Source organism: Epinephelus fuscoguttatus, linkage group LG8, assembly GCF_011397635.1.
Source record: "Epinephelus fuscoguttatus linkage group LG8, E.fuscoguttatus.final_Chr_v1".
Classification (NCBI taxonomy): Eukaryota; Metazoa; Chordata; class Actinopteri; order Perciformes; family Serranidae; genus Epinephelus; species Epinephelus fuscoguttatus.
Genome location: NC_064759.1, coordinates 29,530,907 through 29,553,291, shown reverse-complemented (window position 1 = coordinate 29,553,291; position 22,385 = coordinate 29,530,907). Strand labels below are relative to the sequence as shown.

The 22,385-nt window shown below is 41.4% G+C and overlaps 1 protein-coding gene across 2 annotated transcripts in view; it reads right to left on the bottom strand.

Moving 5' to 3' along the window:
* The window catches only part of grb10b (growth factor receptor-bound protein 10b), a 79,662-nt gene extending 57,277 nt beyond the window's left edge, over nt 1-22,385 (bottom strand). For both annotated transcript variants that reach the window (XM_049583225.1, XM_049583226.1), the window contains exons 1-2: nt 22,115-22,385; nt 6,891-7,010 (exon numbers count right to left, since the gene is read on the bottom strand). In XM_049583225.1, the coding sequence (XP_049439182.1) occupies nt 6,891-6,941 (51 nt within the window). In that variant the 5' untranslated portion in view covers nt 6,942-7,010; nt 22,115-22,385. The remainder of the gene's footprint in view (nt 1-6,890; nt 7,011-22,114) is intronic.

Sequence of the window (22,385 nt, the reverse complement as noted above, 5' to 3'; positions counted from 1 at the left end):
AATCTATTAAAGCATTATCCCATTTATTATGTTCGCCATTGTTGGGAAGCCTTTATTATGTTGTTTACCCAGACAATCTGGCAGGTCTGTGGGAGTTCAGCAGAATTTATCTAAGATGCATTTTCTTTTTATTATAAGTAGCCCTACTTACCTAAATAATCACTGGGTATTTACTACAGAAAACCTGTTACACATTATATATACAGTGCAGACAGTTGGTAGGCAGGCAATGGAATAGCTTTGTAAATATCATTTAATATACATTGTTTTATTATAAATACAACCAAATGTTATTTTGAAGTCTAAAAACAAAGAAGAAAGAAAGCAGAAAAATGATAAAATTAAGAAACATTATGACACTTACATGAAATCTTTCTACGTGCTACTTTTGCCACTTATCCCTATCCAAAATCCATTATGTATAAATTCAGAATGAATTTGAATGTTTGGTCACCATTTCGCATCATAAACCCAAGATAAAAAACACAAAACATAAGGATCTCCCATTTGCCATAAGAACATCCCTTGTTTAAACAACTGTTAAATATAATTCCTAGGTTAGGTTCCTAAGTTATCTTACCTACCCTCCAGCAAGAAAGTCAGAAATATTTCTGCCTGTAAATGCTGAGATAGGTACATAACTCATGCCGTGGTAAACTCCAGTCAGTTCATGACCCTGTTCTGTAAAAACTTGGTATGGTGAATGAAGGAACACTTTGATGTTGTACATCCGACTAAAGGAATACCTCAGCCCACAAATGACCACTTGTAAATCGATTAGTCACCCCCCCTTAAGTTGAATTCGTGAAGAAAACTTTTTTTATTGCATGCCTCATTGGTGAACGACGAGTCCAAAAACTAAGAAGTTTCTCAATGAATAGAAGCTGGTTTGTTTGGAATTTTACAACAGCAAAACTAAACTGAAACATACATCAACAAACTTTCACACAACTCATGCAGTATAATCCAGGTCTCATTTATCCAGTTGTATGCTCAGTACTTTGCAAACAGACAGCACTTTCAGAACACGGAACTAAACAGACAGTGAAACTGAATATATTTTCTCTTCAAAGCCAGACTCTGTTGACAGCAACAGTTATTTCAACTTGTTGAACACAGCCCTTGTCTCAACTACTTAGTTTGTTGTGTTATTGCGTGACTTTGGTGTTTTGGAGGGTTTATTTGAATTCACCAAAATCACACAATGACACAAACTATCGACTGAGGCAGTGGTAGACCGGCACATCCCATGTTCAGCAAGATAAATTTACAATACTGAGTATATGACTGGATTAATTAGGATGCTTTGAAACCTAGAGTTCACTTGCTTTGGTCCAAATCAGGGACTTATTTTGTAACAAAGTTGCATAATTGCCTAGAGTTGGTTCGTGTTCTCACGTCAGCATTAACAAGCAGACCACAATTTGCAAGCGGACCACATATAATGCCTTGCTCAAGAAAGCTTGTCTTGATTGGTCAGATTTGCCATGTGGTAAAAATCGAGGAAGTAAACAAAATGTTAAAGAAGAGAATACTTGCAAAATAAATGTGAAACCTCTTAATATTACAAGAGAGGGACAACAATGCCGGTTAAGTTTAAGCATTGGTCATCGTGTACTTCATTGCTTGCATTGTTCATTTTAGGCAAACCATACAGTTCAAAAACAAGGTCCGGCTGAACGGTGCGGTTGGATGCACCGAATGCCCATACAAAGACAGTACAGGAGAAGGTGCACATTAATAATCCTCCGGGACTGTAACATGCTCATGTTTAACACAAACAATGCGTAATGTGACTGAAGTTGGTTTGAATCGAGGTCGGAACACGTTCTCACTAAAAACAAACCACACTAGAGTTTGTTTGTACCCGGATTGAGACCACCTCTTCAAGAAGGTCTTGGTCCGGTTGTTGAGGTGACACCTAAATCCGATTGCTGTGTTCACACCTGCCCAAACAAAATGCTTTTGGGAGTAAACAAACTTGAGTTCGATTGAACCGATCCATACAAGGCAGGTGTGAAAGCACCCTGAGACCTGGATTATATTGCAGGAGTTGTGTGAGAGTTTGTAAACAGATGTTTTGAAATAGTTATATAACGTAGACCCCTGTAACTTTAATTTATCAAGTTTTTGGATTCTTTGCTCACCATGGAGGGACTTCAGAATAAACTACATTTTCTTTTAAACATAACACGGGTGAATAATTGATATACAAATGGTCATTTGGGTATTCCTTTTAACTCCAATGCACTGAAAGTGATGGCCGACTGAGTCAAAGCTGCCGAGTAAATCACCCCAGCCTCAATACCATGTCCACTCTGACACAATTTTTGTTAAATGATCCTCTTACAAATGCAATGAAATATTCACACTGCAAAAGTTCAAGCAAAACAAAAGCAATGTTCTGATACCTAAGATTACTGAGTATGTTATGGGAAACCTCACAATCTTGTTAATATTTAGCCCCAGATAAAACAATATGGCTATCTCAGGCTCTCTCATGGCAAAAATTATGCTCAAGTGCTGAACTCTGCTTGTTTATCCAGTGATCCAGCTTAGATTTCGGTAAGCTTAATACACTGGAGGGCATACAGAACTTTTATACACGACAATATTATTTTTTTGGCGTACAGAGACTCCTTGAGTTTTGCTTACACAGCATTTTACTGCAGAATCTACTCACTATACATGAGGGACCAGGTTAGTTTTACATTTATATAACCTTGGTACTGTAGATTCTGGATTAAAGGTCCTTTAATCAGCTATCATCCTGTCGTTATCAATCCTTTTTTACCACATCAGATTCCCCTCGCTTTGCACATACCATCATTTATTCAACGGTCACGATCATACAACAGAAACGAGATTAAAGTGGCGATATAATCCCTCGAGTTTAGCATGAATGTTATCTTCACTTGAATCTGTTTTGAATTGCTGCTGCAGTTTTATCGGGGAAAATCTTCCATAAGCCTGGAATTTCACAGTGAATGGGTTTTCTCATTCGGCAAGTCAAGCAGCAGTCAAGGTACATCTGTTATAGCTGAATGCTTTGCAAACAGCCGAGCGAGTGTGTGTCTGAGCGCGTGTACTGCTCTGTGTGGTGTGTGAGTGTGTGTGTGTGTGTGTGTGTGAACCAGTGTGTACATTAATGTCTGTATACTGTAGCTCCAGCAGCACCCATCCAAACTGTTGGCAAAGATGAAAGAACTACATGATTCCTGACTCTATTCAGATTTTAAAGCTGTCAAAGCAGCCTCCTACAATGGAATAGTGCCTGTCTGCCACATAAAAAAAAAAAATCACAGTTGATTTCCATTAAAATGTTGGTCTGTTTGAATGAGCACAAGGCAGTGTGAATGCAATGAGTACATATGGTAAGCAGATTAGCCTACACATATTTACACTGCTCTATTTTTGGACACTATATATGATGATTCACTGTGCCAAAGGGGGGTGTTGCCTCAGCTTCAACTTGAGGCCAATTCCCAGTGGTTTTGTTTTTGTTGGGTCAGTTCCTTAAACTGTTCTGTTATTAAATGTACGCCTCATTAACACTTACGCTCACAACATATGTGAATTAATCTTTGCAGCTGTAGCAGTAAGGCAGAAACACAGAAATAATATACACACTAATAACATGGACTTCACTCTACCACAAATACTAGCCTGTCAGCGCGCACACACACACACACACACACACACACACACACACACACACAGTGCCTCATGTGGATCTTTGGTTTGTGTCTCTCTAAGCTGTGGAGATCTGGGAGAATCTCGCAGGCTGAACTCTCTGTCCTCTAGCTCTGAGGTCAGAGGTCACAGGTCACAGATAAAGCCCTGGCCCAGATGACGAGCAGACACCAGGCTAGCCTCCGATCAGGTTAATAGTGCTACTGCCCTAATACAAACGTTTCGAAGACCTTTGCACTACAGAGGCTGGTGTGAACTAATCAACCGAACCTAAAACCCAATCGACGTCCAGAGGTCAGGGCCGCCAGTGCTCAATAACAAATCAGTGAATCAGGACACAAACTGATATTCACAGGCCTTTGTTTGTACGAAATGCTGAGAGCAACAAATCGTATTTGTCCTGTTCCTAATCCATATACTCTTGTTCATGAATATTGTCGGCAAAAATTCAACTTAACACATTAAGATTAGATTGATAGTTAAAAAGTGGCTGCACCTTAATCTCAAACAGTAAAAGAATTTGGTTGCAGACACTTCTAAGAGTTTAAAAGGACATATTTCTGACTTTTAAGAATTTAGAAAAATATCTCCTAATGTAATGCAAACATCTTATTCATAAGCCTGGTAGATGAATGTCGCTAACACTGAATAGCTAAACAAAAGTAGGATTAGTGAAGAGTCTGGGGCCAGTCGCACGAAACACCTTAGGTATTCTGCTAAAGTATGACACTTAAGGCATAATTTCTCCTTAGATCAGGAACTTACACAGTTGCACAGTATCCCTTGCACAGAGGGAATAACGTTAACTCATTTACTGCATTGAAAGAGATTTTACAGCAGTAACAGTTTCCATGGTGATTGTTTGTTTGTTTGGACTCACTCTTGTGATGCCTGTTATCGTCTCACAAAGTTGGCTTATAGTTAGATAGTGAAAAAAAGGCAGAAGAAAAGAAGACAAGACTCTGACCATATTGGCCAGAGGAGGAAAAGATTGAACTTATTGAGGAATATAATCATAGAAAGACAATAAAACAAAGTAAACCTGACCCCCAAATAGCAGAAAACAGCAAACGACTGTAGGAAGAAACTGCAACGAAAACTAATTCACCATAAACTCACCCATGTTGCAGTTAAGATAGCGTCTGAGGGACCTCAAGTTTTTGTTCATCTTGCTTTGGTTGCTAAGGTCTTTCGTGCAACAGTCTAGGGATTCCTTAAGTATAAGACCAAGGCAAGTAGAAAACCATAAATACTTAAGTCAACATTTTAAAGGAGATCTTAACTTACGGTGTTTTGTGCAACTGACCCCGAGTTTTAAAGGTACTGTTCCTGTAGTTATTATCTAGTATGTATCTATCCATACACAGTAGTTTAAATGTGATTTATGCTGTGATTTAATCAATACTTTATAGCTCACAACTGATTATCATGATTACTACGTCATTATATTTGCATGAAGTGAGTTACAATCAAACGTCCCAAAACCATGACAGAAATATAGAAAATATTGTGTTTTTAGGAGAACTATTCCTTTACGTGTGTATTTTTTCATTACTCTTTTTTCATTCAGATCCAAAGAGGAAGCTGTTGAAATCTTGGATTTACTCCAGGAACATGAAATAGGATTTACACTGCATAAGGACAATACACTCAGTACGAAAGGTCCTAGTGTATGTGCTTGTATGTGTACGTGTTTGTGTGTGTATGAGTGTGAGTGAATGGGCCGACCATTGAGTCAGAATGAAAAGAGCAGCTGTTACCTGGGGGTGTATCAACCAAAAGATGTCTTTGTACCTCTGTTGGACCAACACTCTTAAACAGTTGGTCCCCCTGCAGCTCTTTGTGAATTCAATGTGTTCACAGTGGTGGAATGTTCGGACCATATCACTGCCATTCACAGACTCTCTCTGTAGTCAGGACTAAACTAAACAGAACAAACTATAACCAAAGGCCGTTCTTCTAATGGACCAACCATACTATTAAAGGAAGACTTCACCCACAAAATAATCATTTGTATATGAGTTACCCACTCCGTGTTACGGTGAATTCTTAGAGAAAACTTGCATGCCTCCATGGTGAATGAAGAATCCAAACACAGAGAAAATTCTTGGCTGCTTTTAACAGCACAACTATATCAAAACATCTGTTTACAGACTCTCACAGAACTTATGCACGATAATCCATGTCTCATTTATCCAGTCGTATGCTCAGCGCTTCTGCAAAAGAGTAGCGTACCTTGGCAAGCACGTTTAAACTCCTGATGTGCATTTCATTGAGCAGGGTTAAAACACAGGCGTGCTACCTTGTTGTGTGTGGGACTATTTATGCAGAAGTGTTTTTATAAATAAGGTGTCAGCAAAAATGCATGTGTTTGGGAAGTACTGAGCATCTGACTGTATAAATTGGACTTGGATTTTACTGTATTTTACTGTTGCTGAACAGCAAAACAACAGCAAAACTACTCTTACTTCAATTCATCAAGAACTTTCTCCTTTTTTGGATTCTTCGTTCACTGTGGAGGCACACCAGACAAACAAAGTTTTCTTCAAAAATTCATTGTAACATAGGATGAGTAACTGATAAACAAATGATTGTTTAGCGGGTGAAGTGTTTGCTTAAGGGGCTGATCAAGAGAGGCTGGGAAAGGCAGGACTGTTGGCAATTACCGTAGTGACCTGAATCCACACCCTCACTATTCCTTATAAATCTTGGAAGCAAATCTACATTACCTCGAGTGCTTCTTGAATAGTTTATTATTAGTTTCCCGTGTAAAATACATAAGGTGCCTGGTTTGTACAGGGACAGAGTTCAAATATAATTATCTCATCCAAATAACAATTTCCCAGAAGTCTCATTTATAAATTATGGAAGTCATGTATGCTCTGTAGAAAAACAAGTCAAATGTTGTCCATAACACTGGAACATTGCTGCTTTAGAAATGTCAGAATTTCTATTAAAGTTATTTTGGGTTTAAAATCTTAAACAGACATCCTGTGAGTCCAACTCTGGAGTAAACCTCATACTGACATCACAGTCTGGCTTCACACTTTAGGTCTTGGCTGTGTCATTTCTCGTCTAAAATGGCAACATTTCATCTCTACAAATACTAGTTGAGCTGTTAAAGTTGCATGTAAATTATTCTTAAAGATAGATTTTATCTTACCAAAGAAAAACCTACAATGGAAAGTGCCATTTACCTGATAATTTGGATGATGCAGGAAGTAATCCGGACATCCGGCCACAGCCATAGTTTCTCAGATCTTTCAAACAACTTGCTCGGTTGAATCAGTTTCGACACAGGATGGACAGAGCAGAACCTGTGGAGGAAGAAGCGCAGGTAAATAGAGGTTAGTGGAAAACTATAAAGGATGAAGGGGGAGGGTGGGAAGGTTTGCGAGAGGAAGGATGAAGGAAGGAGAGGAGGGTGACAGAAGGCAGTGAAGATGGAGGTTCTGAGGAGACCGATATAGCACAGAGCACTTCTTAACCCACATAGACCCACAGTAAACAACATCAACAAACAACAAGCGAGGAGGAGTAGCTGGTTACAGTTTGTGATGCGAAATAACTGATTTGATTCCAAATCGACTTCAGATGTTACCCCTTCGTCTCAAAATTATGATTTGCACTTTACATCTGAAAAAAAAAAAAAAAAAGACTAAGGAAAATCAACTTCCTGGTCACTTGATTTGCACCAGTCAAATCTAGGGTAAAGTGCATGAACTGGAGCCAAAACAAACCATAATGGCTTATATTTGGATGATAAAAGAGCTGGTTTAACTTTGCACTATTGCAGCACAATTGTAGAGTAAACAGAGGTTTGCCATGAAGAAGTCATGCACCTTATGCAAGTCTCTATTATGGAGCCAGAGGACGCTTTCCCTCCGAGTGTTGTCATCTTAAGTTTTCTAAATCATTTTACCGTTCTGACACTGACCCAACGGTCAATCACACCACACGCCACCATACTTTGATGGTGCGGTCTTTGTAAATGAACATAGCTGCGATAGAAGTTGCACCTCGGGGGACTTTAAAGGTGTTCTTCAGCTCTATGAAGCCTCCCTCCCGGCCATCCCTGGGTCAAAATAACCACAAATTCAACAACATGGACTTTAGACTATTTGAACTTCTTAAAGTGGGTATCCTATTAACCTCTTGGCACCGCTGCCACTGAATAAACACCTGTAAACACTGACCCAAAAATACCCGCAGGCACCTCTCCAGGTCTTAAGTTAGACCCAAGGGTATATTTGGAGCCAAGCAGCTCGGGCTCACAACTATGATGGTCTTTTATGCAGCAGTTCATGACCCCATGTTGGTATTTTAAAAATATGACCTGCCATTTTATAGACAGCTAATATTATCTTGTGTTTGCATTAGCGGTTGTGAGCGGGCTGCCCTTGCGGCTGTGGAGTGTGTGTATGTGTGTGCATTTCTGCCTGTACATGGGTTTCTGTGTGCGTATATGTACTGTATGTGGATGTTTGCATATGCTGCACATGTGTGGCTGTGCGTTGGTGTGTAAAGGCTCTATTTTTAGGAGTTTTCAGGGTCTCTGAGAAGGTCTACTTGTGTTTACAGAGTTGTGTATCTTGCCATCTCTGACCAACAAGTCAGTGTACAATGACAGGACCACCCTGCCCCCCGTGGAGTCAACGAACACAGTGCACACTGACATACGGTTAAATTGCAAAATCTTCTGGCAAAGGTGATGCAAGCACAACAACAAGAGGGCACTAACTAAACCAGCAAGTAAAACTACAGCATTGACTGTAAGGGCCGAATTATGCTTAAACTTTGTTTACCTGTTGTCCGACCACACCAGAGGGCCAAATTGTTAATAGCTCAGTTGGCGGAAATTGTGTAAAAAATGAAAAAGGTAATAACTGCTTTAAGTGATTGCGGGTATTCAGAAAGTTACAAAAACTGCAGTATCCAATTTTGACTTTAGAAAGGTGTGAAAAGGACTTCTGGTGCACAGTACTGACTAGGGTTGAGTGCCAGTCACATATGAACCAAATTCGGTATCCAATGGTACCTTTATTTGGTCCTTTACTTTCTCTGTAGTAAACGTCACATTTGAACAGGCTGTGGCGGTGACATGGTAGACTAAAAAACAGTTCTGCTTCTCTGCTCTTTTTCAATCACATATTAAGTGTTTATGTGTCTGCTTGTCTAGCAATAACACTAGGCTGTTAAATAATATAGAGAAGAAAATGGAACTGACGCCGAATATATCGCAGCAAATCAGCACTGCAGTGATAGTTCTAGCTCACTAGGAAGCCAACAGAGCAGTCGATGGAGCCGCTGTGAAGCACCATGACCAGATTCCTGTCTTCAGGGTCTAAACCTGGGGTCCTTACCCAGATGAGCTCTCAGGTACCTGGTTCAAACCCGGGATGGGGGAGCCCCTCTGTGCAGAGTTTGCAAGTCAGCATGGGTTTTCTCTGGGTGCTCCGGCTTCCTCCCACAGTCCAAAGACATGCAGGACCCAAATAGGATAAGTGGTTACGGAAAATGAATGAATGAATGATTCTGATACCCTTAAAAGTTCCAAGTTTGCTATCTAGCCCTACTGACCCCTTTAGACTGTAAAGTAGAACATAAGAGTAGAGATCAAATGGAAACATCTACATGAGTGTTTAATGTGCTACAACCAAAATAATAGTCTAACTTGCTCTTAACAATCCTCTGACAAGTTGAAATGCTGGAGGCTTTCAGACACTGGCCCACAGTTGTATCAAACCACAACATTTTTCTTATTTGAAGGTGTAGTATGTAGAGTATGTTGGGTACTGTGTGCAAACAGTATCGACAACAAAAAAGAAAGCCAACCCCAGATACGGTATATATTTGCATTTTTCCAACACTGTAGCTGTGATTTTCCTTTTACACTGAACACCATTCAGACTATATCTTACATTGTCCACTGTGGCAGGCAGATATGTTCTTAAAATAGCCTGCCACAAGTTCTGCCGTTTTCCATCTATTACAAGAAGTTATCCTGAAAACGTCAGCTGATGAAATAAATATAACTGTCACTCAGAGATCTTCCTTACCAATTATTCTGTAGAACTAAAATTGAGAAGTTTTTTAATGACCTAACCATGAATGCATTCTAAACAAAGAGCTTGGCACCACGATCACTAGGACCGCTGAAAGGCCTTGCTTGTTATGAGTGTTTGTGTGTGTGTGTGTGTGTGTGTGTGTGTGTGTGTGTGTGTGTTTTTGTGTCAGTCCGTGTGTGTGGCCCGGCCGGCTGGCATGCAAGGACAACTCGTCATTTACACATTATTTACAGACACACAGTTTACAACAAAAACAAAACAAATTAACATCAGCCTAAACTCTCGGAGCAGCCCCTCATTAGGCGCCACACACTAGCTGAGTAGCTGTGGCTGAAGTGTATGTTTATTATATGTCAGGAGTCAGGAGGTTGTGCAAGAGGGACAGCAGCAGATTTCAACTAACTACATTAGAAGCTCAACGAAAAGGCTGTGCCTCACTAAAGCTTAAAGTAATACTTCACCAACCAAAAAAGTCATTTGTCAGTTCTAGGCCTGTCATGTGCTGAATCCTGAAAGAAAACTTTGGTTGTTTTGATGTAGTTTTGCTGTTGTTAAACGCGGACCCCTATGGCATCGATGCATTCATAATGTTTGCCGTTTTTGGATTCTTCGTTCACTGTGGAAGCATGTGAGAAAAACTAAGTTTTCTTCCTTAGTTCAATAAAATATGGGGTGAGTTACCGATATAAAAGTGATTATCTGAGGGGTATAGCATTCCTTTAAGTCTATCAAAACTGCTTCTTACATGTTACAAGGATTAAATAGTAAACATTACATACCACTGAATTCAGTACATGGCCTTTCACATCGCTGGTTTAAATTCTGCTTCATGTGTGCGTGATAAAACATGGGAAAAAAGCTCAGGCGTTCCATGTAGCATTAAAATACCTCTCAACCCAAGTTTCAAAGTGCTCATACATGGTGACATGGTGACTCTCAGTGACTGATATATTGACCAAACACACTTGCACCTATGCTTAATTGCTCCCTGACACAATCAAAGCCATTCCAGTGCAGGGATTAGACCCTCTCAGAGCCCTTTGATTCGATTCCTTCCACTTGAACGGTGTGCTAAAACCTAACCATCTCTGACCTTGACAGTGCAATTATCCGGACAGTGTCGCTGCACTAGAAAGGGGGACTTTGGGGTACGGGCGGCTGTACCCAGCAGTGAGGTGACTGCATCTGGATTAATTAAAGTGAGTTTTGCTCAAACTTGCATGAGGGAGAATGTTAGCTCCTGGACTTCAAACGCAAGGGCCTTAATAATGCCTATCATGAATCATAAATCCTTTCCAGTGCTATCCAGGGTGAGACTTTACAGCTGATACATGACACTGTAATGAAGGTGCTCTACTCTGAGGTTTCCAGCTGATGTTGTAGGAAATATTTAGTGTGTGACTTACATTACTTTAAAAAGGTCTGCACTGGCAGTTTAACCAACATTACCTACAACTCTATTTATCTTTCTAAGTTAGGAAACTGAATCTGAGCAATGATCATTGAGCAAACACAATCTTTAGGATTTCAACTAATGATTAATTTCATTATCAATTGATCTGCCCATTATTTTCTTGCGTAATCGTTCATTTTTTGTCAATAAAATGTCAGAACGTAGTGAAACAGGCCTAGTGTAATTTCTCAAAGCCCAGGGTGACATGTTCAAATGGTGTCTTATCCAACCGTCAAAAAAATCCAAATCTATTCAGTTAATTATCATAAATGACAGTGACATAATTACCATGAAGAAGTAGCAAAGTCCTTCTGCTGCTAAGATCATAGAAGATCACTCAAAAAGATTTCTGCTTTACAAAACAGTCAGCTGCAATGTGACATATGTGTGATTTGTATATATTGAGACAGAACATGCAATGTTATACGACATCACCCTTGAACCAAAAAGCCATACACATTTGGACCGTTTCTTAGTTAGGGCTTTCCTGTACTCTTAGACACTTTGACCACTGACAGTTACACACCATATTGGATGTTACAACATATAAATGATCAATCATAACTAAACTTACCTTTGAAAACAGTAATAGCCTCTGATCTCTGTATTTTCCCTGAGCTCTGTAACTACACACAACAAATGCAGCACTAAGTGGAACAGTGTCGCTGCTCTTGAACACCTACTGGTGGGCCAGCATGCTTAGTCAGTCTAGCAGTTAATGTGCTGATATGTGCTCGCATCTCAAGGGTCCAGCTTTAACATCCCAACGTGATAAGCCCCGCAGAGAAGCCAAAGGCAAGGCCTGGGATCACCAGAACCCTGGGCTATTTAAAGTAAAGCCTAATTGAAACAGTAGAAACATTTCCCTGAACAGTTCTCCTCTTTTACGTGGTGGTGGATCAGTGGCTGACCAGCTCACCAGACCAAAGATGGATGTTAAGAGGACTTTGTAGGACTGTGTGTCTGTTTGCAACCAACACCATGAGACTAAATCTGGCACACAATGCACATGTTCTGAGCCAGAAAGGGATAAGGGATTGCAAAAGCAAAAACAAACTTTCAGACACACTTTTGTGAGAACATTTCTTTCCAAATGATAAACATACATTTAGAATCGTGTATATCAACTCTCATTATGGTTTTAAATAGAGTCATTACTTATTTAGGCCACAACTTCCTCCCATATTAAATAACAGGTTATTAGGTTTTTCCCTTCCTTAAGCATTTCCAAGGAGTCCAATAAAAATACCTCGAGTGGGAAATGGAAATATTAAACTTTTAACCTCTCAAACTGTATGTAGGCCAAACCTGAAATAAATGAGTGTCTTGTGAGCTGCACTGCCAAACATGAGTTGTAAACTAAGAAGTCGGTTTGATTTTTTTTTAACCTGTCTGGCTGCCTGCTGGTCTGGTTTGTCTGTCTTAACTGTCAACTTGTCTGTCTGTTTAGTTGGTATTTCTGCATTTCTGTCCGTCTTCCTGCTTGGCTTTCTGTCAGTATGTTTGCTCTCTAGGCACGGTTTACCTGCCAACCAGCCTCTGTGCATTTCTGTGAGGCATTCACTGCTCCCATGTAGTATATTCCCGTCCTTTCCTAATTGGAAAAACATTCTAAATAGTGGGGGTTATTTATAGCGAGGCATCAAGAAACATACTGGAGCATAAACTTGTGTAGTCTACAAGTGAGTCTGCTTTAAGTCAGATGCAGGTTGCGAAAGCACATTTATTTAAATGGTAGGAAATAACTTCTCCAACTTTAAAACTTCTTCCAACATTTAGTGTTACTGAATAAAATCAAATAGATGCCATGTGGCTTGGGAGGCTTGAAGGATCATGTGTAAAGTCATGATAGCCATTCTGCTGTTGCCAAAGCTAGTATTTCTTTGGAACAACAGACACGCTGTACTACAGTGTCTGTATTGTGTAACTTGTTGGAACAGAAGGGTTTGAATTCAACCAAACAAGGCTTCAAATACAGCATGAACTGAAGCCTGCAGATTTGCACAAGCATAAACCTATTGTTGTGTGGGTGTGGACCAAGCGTCATCGTCCGGGGCTGAAAAATGACGCCAAAGCGCCAGTGCCAAAAACCGCAGTTCCTAAAAAGGCCACTTGTGGCTGACTCCAAAAGCGAGTCAATCCCAATAGACCCTTATGTTAAAATGCTGAACTTTACAGCAGAAATATACATGTTTACAGCCTAGCACAAAAGATGGTTTTGATCTCTAGAACTAATTTCAACATTCATGACAACTGTACAGGTGGCGACATTTTATATTACTCACCCATTTCAAATTTAAATATGGCTTAAAGTTAATGAAGGCGTGGCTGCTTTAAAGTCTGTGAGGCGTCACCACAGTCTATCTAGGTCTAGTCTAGGTTTTAAAACAGGTGTCAACAAACTAATGGGTGATGTCACAGTAGCTACGTCCATTAGTTTTATACAGTCTATGACAGTGGTTCTCAACTGGTGGGTCACAATCAAAAAGTGGGTCATGGATCCATTCTGCATAGACCGCCAGTGACTCGCAAATGTGTCAAATTTGTAATAAAAATACTTTATTTTTGAGTGAATTTCGGGGACAAAGCTTTTACTTTGAAGTGCCGTTTCCTGTTGTAGAGTGAGTGACTAATGGACACCTACTTGACAGGAACACTGTGGACAAACACCAGTATGATGCTGAATGTATTTAAACATGTGGACCTTGAACCTTGAACGACTAAGGAGAAATCGGGACCCCATGGCTGGACCAGACCAGGCATTCATTGTCAAACAGACAATTCAGGGGAAATATTTCTTCTTTCATAAAACATATCAGACTTGCAACTGAATGATCAAGCACAAAGTCTTTCTGGTTACATTTGGATTTAATAAAATCTCTTTCAACCACAAACCAAACCCCAACTGTGCTCAATGGCAGCATCTGTACAGCTCAGCTGTGCAGCTGTGTCAACTACGCTCCCTGTGTATATAATTGTAAAATGTGTTCATCCCAGTCAACTTGACTTCAGCTGATTGGACTGGACACAGCTTAACACAGGGCTGTTCAGCTCTGCTCAGTCATCTTTGGAATGTAGAGAGCACATTCTTTCCATATAGGGTACTCGGTGAAAAAAAACGTGTGCAATATAATGAACCCTGACCTCACAAAATGGCACGCATTGATTTGTGAGCCAGCAAGGGACAGGGTGGAGGGTGCTGAAAGAAAGTGAGGAACATAAGGCAGAAATTGTGAGTGTGTGCGCATGCACACATAACACAAACAAAACACACACTGATTGTAAGCTTCCTACTTAGGTATCCTAAGGTCAAAAGGGCACTTTTTTATGCTTCTAGGGATCAGGTCATGTCTAGGTACAAAGTGTTTTATCTCCTACACCCTGGGGTAGAGGTCTGCACAGGCCTGTTTTTTCTATCCAACACCCAACTGCTCCTGCAGGATTTCCGACCATTACGAACTGCTCCTGCAGATACACCATCCCACGGGCTCCTGTAGGGAGTCTGATCACTCCCTGATCACTTGTGTTATATTAAAAATCTGTCTGCCTGATCTCACAGGAAAAAACTGTGTAAACCATATGGACTATGTTATGAGAAATGCTAACACAGATGCTCAGCTGTTTCATAAGCCATGTTTATAAGCTGTAATCTAAAAACAATGTCATTAGAAGTGAAGAGCGAAGCTCCAGCTTGAGGCACAGTAAGGGAAAAGTGAACAGAACATTTTGTATCGTGTCTTGTTCTTATGTTATTTGCTTAGCGCATATGATTTCCTGGAAGGTTGCATATGGTTTCCTGGAAGGCTGTGCATATACATACAAGGTTAAGCCCTATAATAAACAGCCTCTCATATTTTCATATATGAAATTTCATCCTGTGGTAACGATGCTGACTGCACAAGAATAAATACGTCCCACACCCGCCACATTTGTGTTGGGTCCCTGTGTGATCTGTGGAATCCCACAGCAGCTCAGGGCATCACTGAGACAGACAGTGCAGCTGGAACAAGCCCGACATCACTTATCTTCAAATGGAAGTCTCAAAAGCCCCGAGAGAGCCACTGCTGTGCCCAGGGGGAGCAGAGAGTGTACGAGCACGTCTTCAACTATGATTTAAAGTGGATCTAAACTGTCTGGGTCATAATTCTTTTAATAGTTTCTCTTGGCAGTAAAGCAACAAAACGTTAGGTTACCCTCCCCTTCTATTAATAAATGTCCCACAATCCAACTCAAAGAGGTTCCATAAATCTTTGTGTGTTCAGACGGGTGAGAAAAGTAGCAGGTTAAGGAAAGTTTTCAGCAGTAAGAAGGATCAAATCAAAATAAGAACATACTGTTTAATTAAAAAGTAGCACTACTTGAAAAAGAGAAAAGTGTATTGATTAAAAAGGGGTTGGGGTAAATATATCTCAATTTAGCAGATAGCTATTAAGCTGGCAGCTGGTGCTTATGACTCTATGCAACTCTAGCTATAAATCTGATACATTTTTAGTCACACACCCATAGCCAGTTGAAAGCAGCCCATCCTATCATCTCAACAGACCAATCACAGGTGAAATGAGTCGTGAAGGATGATACAGGATAGCCGGGTGACAAAGCAGAAGCTCCTCATCTTGCACTAGTTGTCTTGTTTGTAAAGACAAATACTTATAACTGCTTTAAACAATATTTTTACGTCAAAATTGTTTTGATCCACTCCCACCGCTACAGGTCCCTGGCACTGGTCACACCCCTTTCTCAAGTACCACACCCGGCAAACTCACCCAAGCCTCCTACCCCCCTGATTCCCACTGTTAACCCATGCTGCACTGTAAATGCACCAGCTACCTCCCTCTCCTCCGAACCCTCGCCCAGCCTCAGCCTCAGCCCTCCCCCTGTCCAACCCCTACCCTTATCCTGCACTGCTCCAGTCCAGAACATAAACAGCGTCTTAATTCAAGAAATGGCACGGATCCAACTTGGTGTCTGGGGACCTGTGGAGAGCCCATTGAAGTGAATGTACTGACCGTAACCCAACCCCTAGAGAGGGGAGGTCAATTATTCTACTGTATATGTTTAAACTAACCAGACGCCTTAAGTGAGAATATTTAGCCAGATGCTGTGAGCTATCAAAGCTCTCTATGGTGGGGCGACCTATAGAAACGTGCTGTATGTGAGACAGGGAGTGGTGTGGGTGGAAAGATAAGTTGCCTGCTCTACTATATTTTGTTGCTGTGGGCTGGAGATTCCCCCTGTGATTCCCACCAGCCTTTAGCTCTGCAGGCAACCATTAAAAGGTGTGTGTTTTTATATGTGCAACTGGCAAATCATTTTGAGCTTGGACATGAAAATAGTCTTGTCAAGTCATTAAATTACACTGAAGAAAAGCTGGACAGAATTAGATCTCACTGGGGTTTAAAAACACTCGGACCATTAGAATTTATTGCAGGCACTGTATGGTATTACCCTGCAAACAACACTGACCACAGATCAAAACTTTTAGTATTCCAAGTAACTCTCCAATAATTCCACGTATGAACTTTCAAGCTTCTCAAATGAGGTTGCCAGAGTATAGGAGTGTGTGTGGTTGTGTGTGGGCTGGCTGTTGTTTCTGCAGCAATGCAACACAGAAAGACGGGAGAGAGAGTCGAACAGAGCATCTCTGTCTTCTGTTTTAATCAGCAGATTAGATGGTAGTCACTCCTCACTGGATGTGCTTGTTGCACATGTTGATTAGTCATTAATTGGCAGCTTTCATTATGTGAGAGCAGCAGCGTAAAGTGGGGCTATAAGAGAGGGCCTGATGTCATGCCGGGGGAGGCTGAATAGCACCAGTCTATGAGAGAAAGGCCTTTTGGAAACGTGGACAGTGCCTAATTGGATGAGGATTTCATTGGGCTGCTTGGGAGAACTGCTCTTATGCAATGGCATAGATGAATGGATGGAGCTTGGGAGCAATTGTGCTTGTGCACAAGTTGGCTGTAATGGTGGCCCCAGAGGGCTGCGTTAGATGGATTCACCGTCTCATGACGCCATCTTTACTACACCTGTTGGTAGCACATAATCTCTTTAAATGACTGATACTGTAAAATACACACAACAGTCATATTAGTAGAGGAAATAAAGCTGTGTTGTGGCTGGTGCTGCTAATTATATTTAATCGATTAATCCCTGCAGTCATTTTTCAAACACAAATGTCAAACATTTACTGGTTCCAGCTTCTTAAATGTGAGAACTTGCTGCCTTTCTTTGTCATTTATGACAGCGAATGAAACGTCTTTGGGTTTCTGACTCTTGGTTAGACCAAAGAAGCAAATTGAAGATGTCACTTTGGGTTCTGGGAAATTGTGTTAAGCATTTTTAACATTTTATAGACTAAATGAACTAAAATAAAATAAATAAATAAATAATAATAAAAAATAATAAACAGATTAGTTGATATTGAAAATAATCGGTAGCTGCAGCCCTAGGTCTGGGTTGGCATCATTATCATGTACAACCAAAGAAAAACTGAAATCCCAAACAAAACTGACCTTGTTGGTAAAACATATAACTGGTGTCAGAAAAGGGCTGGAGTTATATGTGGCCATTTGGGGGTAAAAGGGAACAGGATTTATTCTTAGGAATGCTAACAAACTTCGCTGGCTAGAAAAAAAATCATATTAAGAAGGACTTAACTAAAGTCCTATACCTAAGTACCAAAGTACACCACTCTAAGTCCTGATCGCTTCTAAGTCTGAGTATAATACTAGCAAACCAGAGGGTAGAAAATGCAATTATGTACGACAAAATACATGCATACAGGGTCATAAGTGCTATTCAGAGCGTGAGAGGGAATCAGAGTGAGGTTCAGGACAGTGCTATAATTCAAGAACAGATAAATGCCTGTATTGTTCTGAGGTTTCGCACTGGGAATTATTTCTAGGGGAGAAAAAGGCCTTTTTGTTTTTAATCGTATGGTACATCTACGAAAGCCAACTAACCATGGTTTGTTTTGATTCTGCATTGCAGATTTCAGCTGGTACAGTGAGACACAGATCAACAGAAAGACACAGACAGAGATATCGACAGTGAAACTAGGAGAGCGAGGCTAGCTAAAAAAAGAGGGGGGCAGACAATGGGGTAGACAGATGGACAAAGAGACAAAGATAAACTGAGAGACAACAGACATGTAGAGATAAAAGCAAGAGAACATGAGAGCGGGGGTTAAAAATGGTGTAGGAAATATATGTGTTAAAGAGCTCATTTTTTCTGACACAACTCCAAGCATCCACACCACATTACCTGTGCCCACCCGAGCATGTGGCCCCGTCAGGTGTTCAGTTACCTACGGAATAAAGGCAACATTCTTGCCTCTCACGCAGGCTTGGGTTTCAGCCACATTTGGACCAACACCAGACAGTGAGAAACCCAATCCACTGTACACTTTGGTGGTTAGACAAGCAAGCATTGCATCACCTTTGGTCACAAGTGGAGAGCGGAGAGAATCGGGTCTGTACAGGTCCATATTTACAGTATGGAGGAGGAGGAAGAATAATACCACAAAGTTTTTCCTCTGGCAAGCGTCTAGGTTCTTAGAAATGTCTCCTTCCAAAGCAGAACATGATTACTCAGCAGTTATACTTGAGATACCAAGTACATAAAACATTAATTGGGCTGTAATGTCAACAATAAGTGGTCACATGGTCTTAAGGACTGTTAACTTGTGGTTAAGTACAATTTAAAATACCTAAATGCAAAAGTTTGTAGCATGCTTTAAGGCCAATTATGTGGGAACCCAATGTAGAACTTTTTAACAGAAGCAAGAAGGACATCTAGGAATAATGCCTGATTATGCAAGAGTACAAACTTAACCTTTAGCCAAAAACAAATATCAGTTTCTAACATCCCCGGATTACTTTTTGACCACTGACAGCCCAGCTGAGCCTTTTGGTACAGATGGTGAAGTTGCTCTGCTTTTAGATCCAGGCAGTCAGTCGACTGACATGAACTGTGCTGTGGTCCCCCAGCAGGCTCGGGTTAATGGTGTCATGACATCAGGGAGGGGGTATTAACAGTGTATAAGCCTAGACTAACCAGTGCTGAATGACTGCTGGCTGACGCAAGACCCAATGGAATGCTGCCTGGAGCACGACCACAAGCTCTTATACCACCAATACTAGCTAATAGGATATCTCTGCTGCTTTTCCCCACGGATGGCAGCTGAAACTATATGCATACAAGCGAGAGCACAAGGAGGGGGTATCCGACCTTATGTGCATTTGCATTTCAAGAAAAGGGCTTACGTTTAAAATGAGGCTCCGGTTTTGGTTATGCAAGAAATCTCTGGGGTGATCACTGCCAAGCACACAGTATTTCAATCAAAAACCAACGGAGCATGAGCAGCACAACCAACAGCGTTTTTAGACTCTCAGGAGTTTCTCGAAAGAGGCAACACACAGGTCTGAATCCTAGAGCAAGTTGAGTATAGCTTATTGTGAGTATAATTATGTGCAATATGTGCAGTCAGCAGCCTTTTGGCAGCCTGTAGTCTCGCAGAGTTCATGCCCCGTCATGCCTGTGCTTACTGAGCATGGACTTGAAATAGCAGGACTGGTGCTGAGGGGGTGAAAGAAACCGCAGCTAGAGTGGTTGCCATGTGCACAGAGATGTGACCACAACATAATTAAATGAAAGAAAGCAGGAAATAATGGGCAGGGGCAAGGAAAAGAGAAATCCTCTTTGGCTATGAATGGGAGAGTGTCAAAAAAATGACATGCTTGAAAAGACACAACCATAGCATGTTTCAGACTGTATGTAGCAGCAGCAGCAGCAGCCACGTGATCAGACTACTTCATATTCAACCACATTTGAGAAGTTAACATGCAGAGGGCTCTGCATGTGTGCAGTATCTAAGTGTTCCAGTGTGGGTTGCCAAGTTGAGTGAAATATCAGTGGTTGGCCAGATCATGTGTTTCACTTCAGTGACTCCAGAAAGGTTGCTGACTGGGCTTCGCTTGTATTAATTTTGAAGGTATGTCAAGGTTTCATGTAAGACATACTAATAGCCTACATACAGGGTTTAATTAATCCAGTATTAAGGTGCTGAATGACTACATGTACTCAAAACCGCCAAACACGATATCAACACATGCTTACAGCTTGGATAATACATTGACATTATATCATGGTATGAAACTAGACATAGATTTAGGTGGTAATATTATAAGTGTCTTTTCCCAGTTACAATTAAGTGTCATCAATGGTCAACCCTACAATATCATCACAATATCGAGGTATTACATCCAAAGTATCGTGATATTTGATCTTCTCCACATCGCCTAGCCCTATGGAAATTGATGATCATCATTTCTGCTTGTGGAACCCACATATTTGAATCCTCCAGACAGACTGATACCTTGGATTTCAACAAGTTTTTCCCTTGAAAAGGTGCACTGATAGAACAGATTTTGGATGCATTACCTACAAAATCTCCCCAAGTGCATCAGTCCCTACGTGCCTCCTTCCAGTCTAGCTCCACATTCCCAGTGAGAGTCCTGATCTGCATTCAAAACACACAGGCCAACGTCGATAGTTCCCAGAAACAGAATCATAAATTTGGGTGGTTATGCAACTTTCTGCAGAGACCACATGCAGCCAATAAAGGAATTGATTTGGAAGAGAGCCCAAATGACAGAGCAGATTAGACTATCTATGAGGAGTTGCTTTGTCAAGACCTTTACACATAAAGCTAGATTAGATAATGATCAGGCACTCTCCCACTCACGTAGCCTTTCCATCAGAATTACCATCATTAAACAGAGTTTCTCAAAGTATTGTATAACTGGGAGAAAACACTATTATTGACTTGATATATAAGTTGCAGTTGGCTTTAAAAGTCAAAATGAAACAACAGAGGAGGGGTACACCTTCGGTTACAGTCTGCATTTACTGGATTTCTTGAAAGCTTGAAGGTCAGGGAGTAGGCCAAGGATTCATAAAGACTTCTTATATCAAGCAAACCCACATCATGGAGGCCAATTTGATAAGACTTCCCAACACACTCCCTCTGGGAGCGTTCTCGCTGTTATATTGATTCAGTCCTCCAGACCTGCTTAACAAGTGCACTGATAACACTTTTTACAGTCAACTCAGTAATTAAAAACTCCTTCCTCATGCTGCATTAAGATGTGGTGCCTCCAAAACTGATTCAATTCACTTTACTGGGGGACCCCCTGGAAGCCACACAAGGACCACATGGAGGACCCCGGAGCCCACTTTGGGAAACCGCTGCAGTAGGGCTACAGGAGTATCCCTGGGAAAACGCCTCTTTCTCCCCCCTCCCCACCCCCAAAGCAAATGCTGCCAAAAGGATAAGGCGAGACTGGCGAAACTCTCACAGAACTGAGTTGGGGTTGGGGGGGGGGGGGGGGGGCGGGGGTCCTACTGGATAGAAAGTAGGCTATGGGCCACTGTAGACTGCTGTTACGCAATCGTAAACAAGGCAGGCTGTTGGGATCAAAATACTGTTCCCCGAGAGACAGGCTAACACAGCAAAGGTTGGGAAAGGTGCAGAAAAGTGCACGAGATCGGTGCGCGCACTAACGCCGGAACAGTCCACGGTGGAAGCTTTCCACTAGTGGGGATACAGTAAAGTGAACACAGTTACATGCAACAGCCCGACCCGATGAATAAACTTGTTTTCAAACTTCAATGACTGCTGCTGGTGTCACACAGGAAGGTATGGACTCTGGTCCCGCTACGTGGTTACGCGCAGCGGCGCACATGTGTTCCGACCCGCAAAACACTGCGTGTCATCACAACAGCACATTAAACTTTTAATACACACGCTCACAGCCCCACTGTCCACGGACTTTCTTTAACCCCCCCACTCCCACGAGGAGCACGAGAACAGTGTCTTGTTCGGGTAACATGCACTCACCTTACAGCCGGATCACAGTTGAGGCAGGCTACGACCCGCAGAGACAAACACGGAGAGTGGCAGTCAGGAGATGAAGGGACACTCGGCGGCGTTGGATCAGGCCACGGTGGTCAACATTCCCGGACTGGACAGATAGACAGAGCCAAGAAGAAGAAGAGAAGGAGGAGAAGGAGGAGGAGGAGGCGAAAACAGTGGCCGCAAAGACTGCAGGCAGCTCATCTCATGCGGCCGGGGAGGACACACACATACACACACGTACGCGCACACAAAC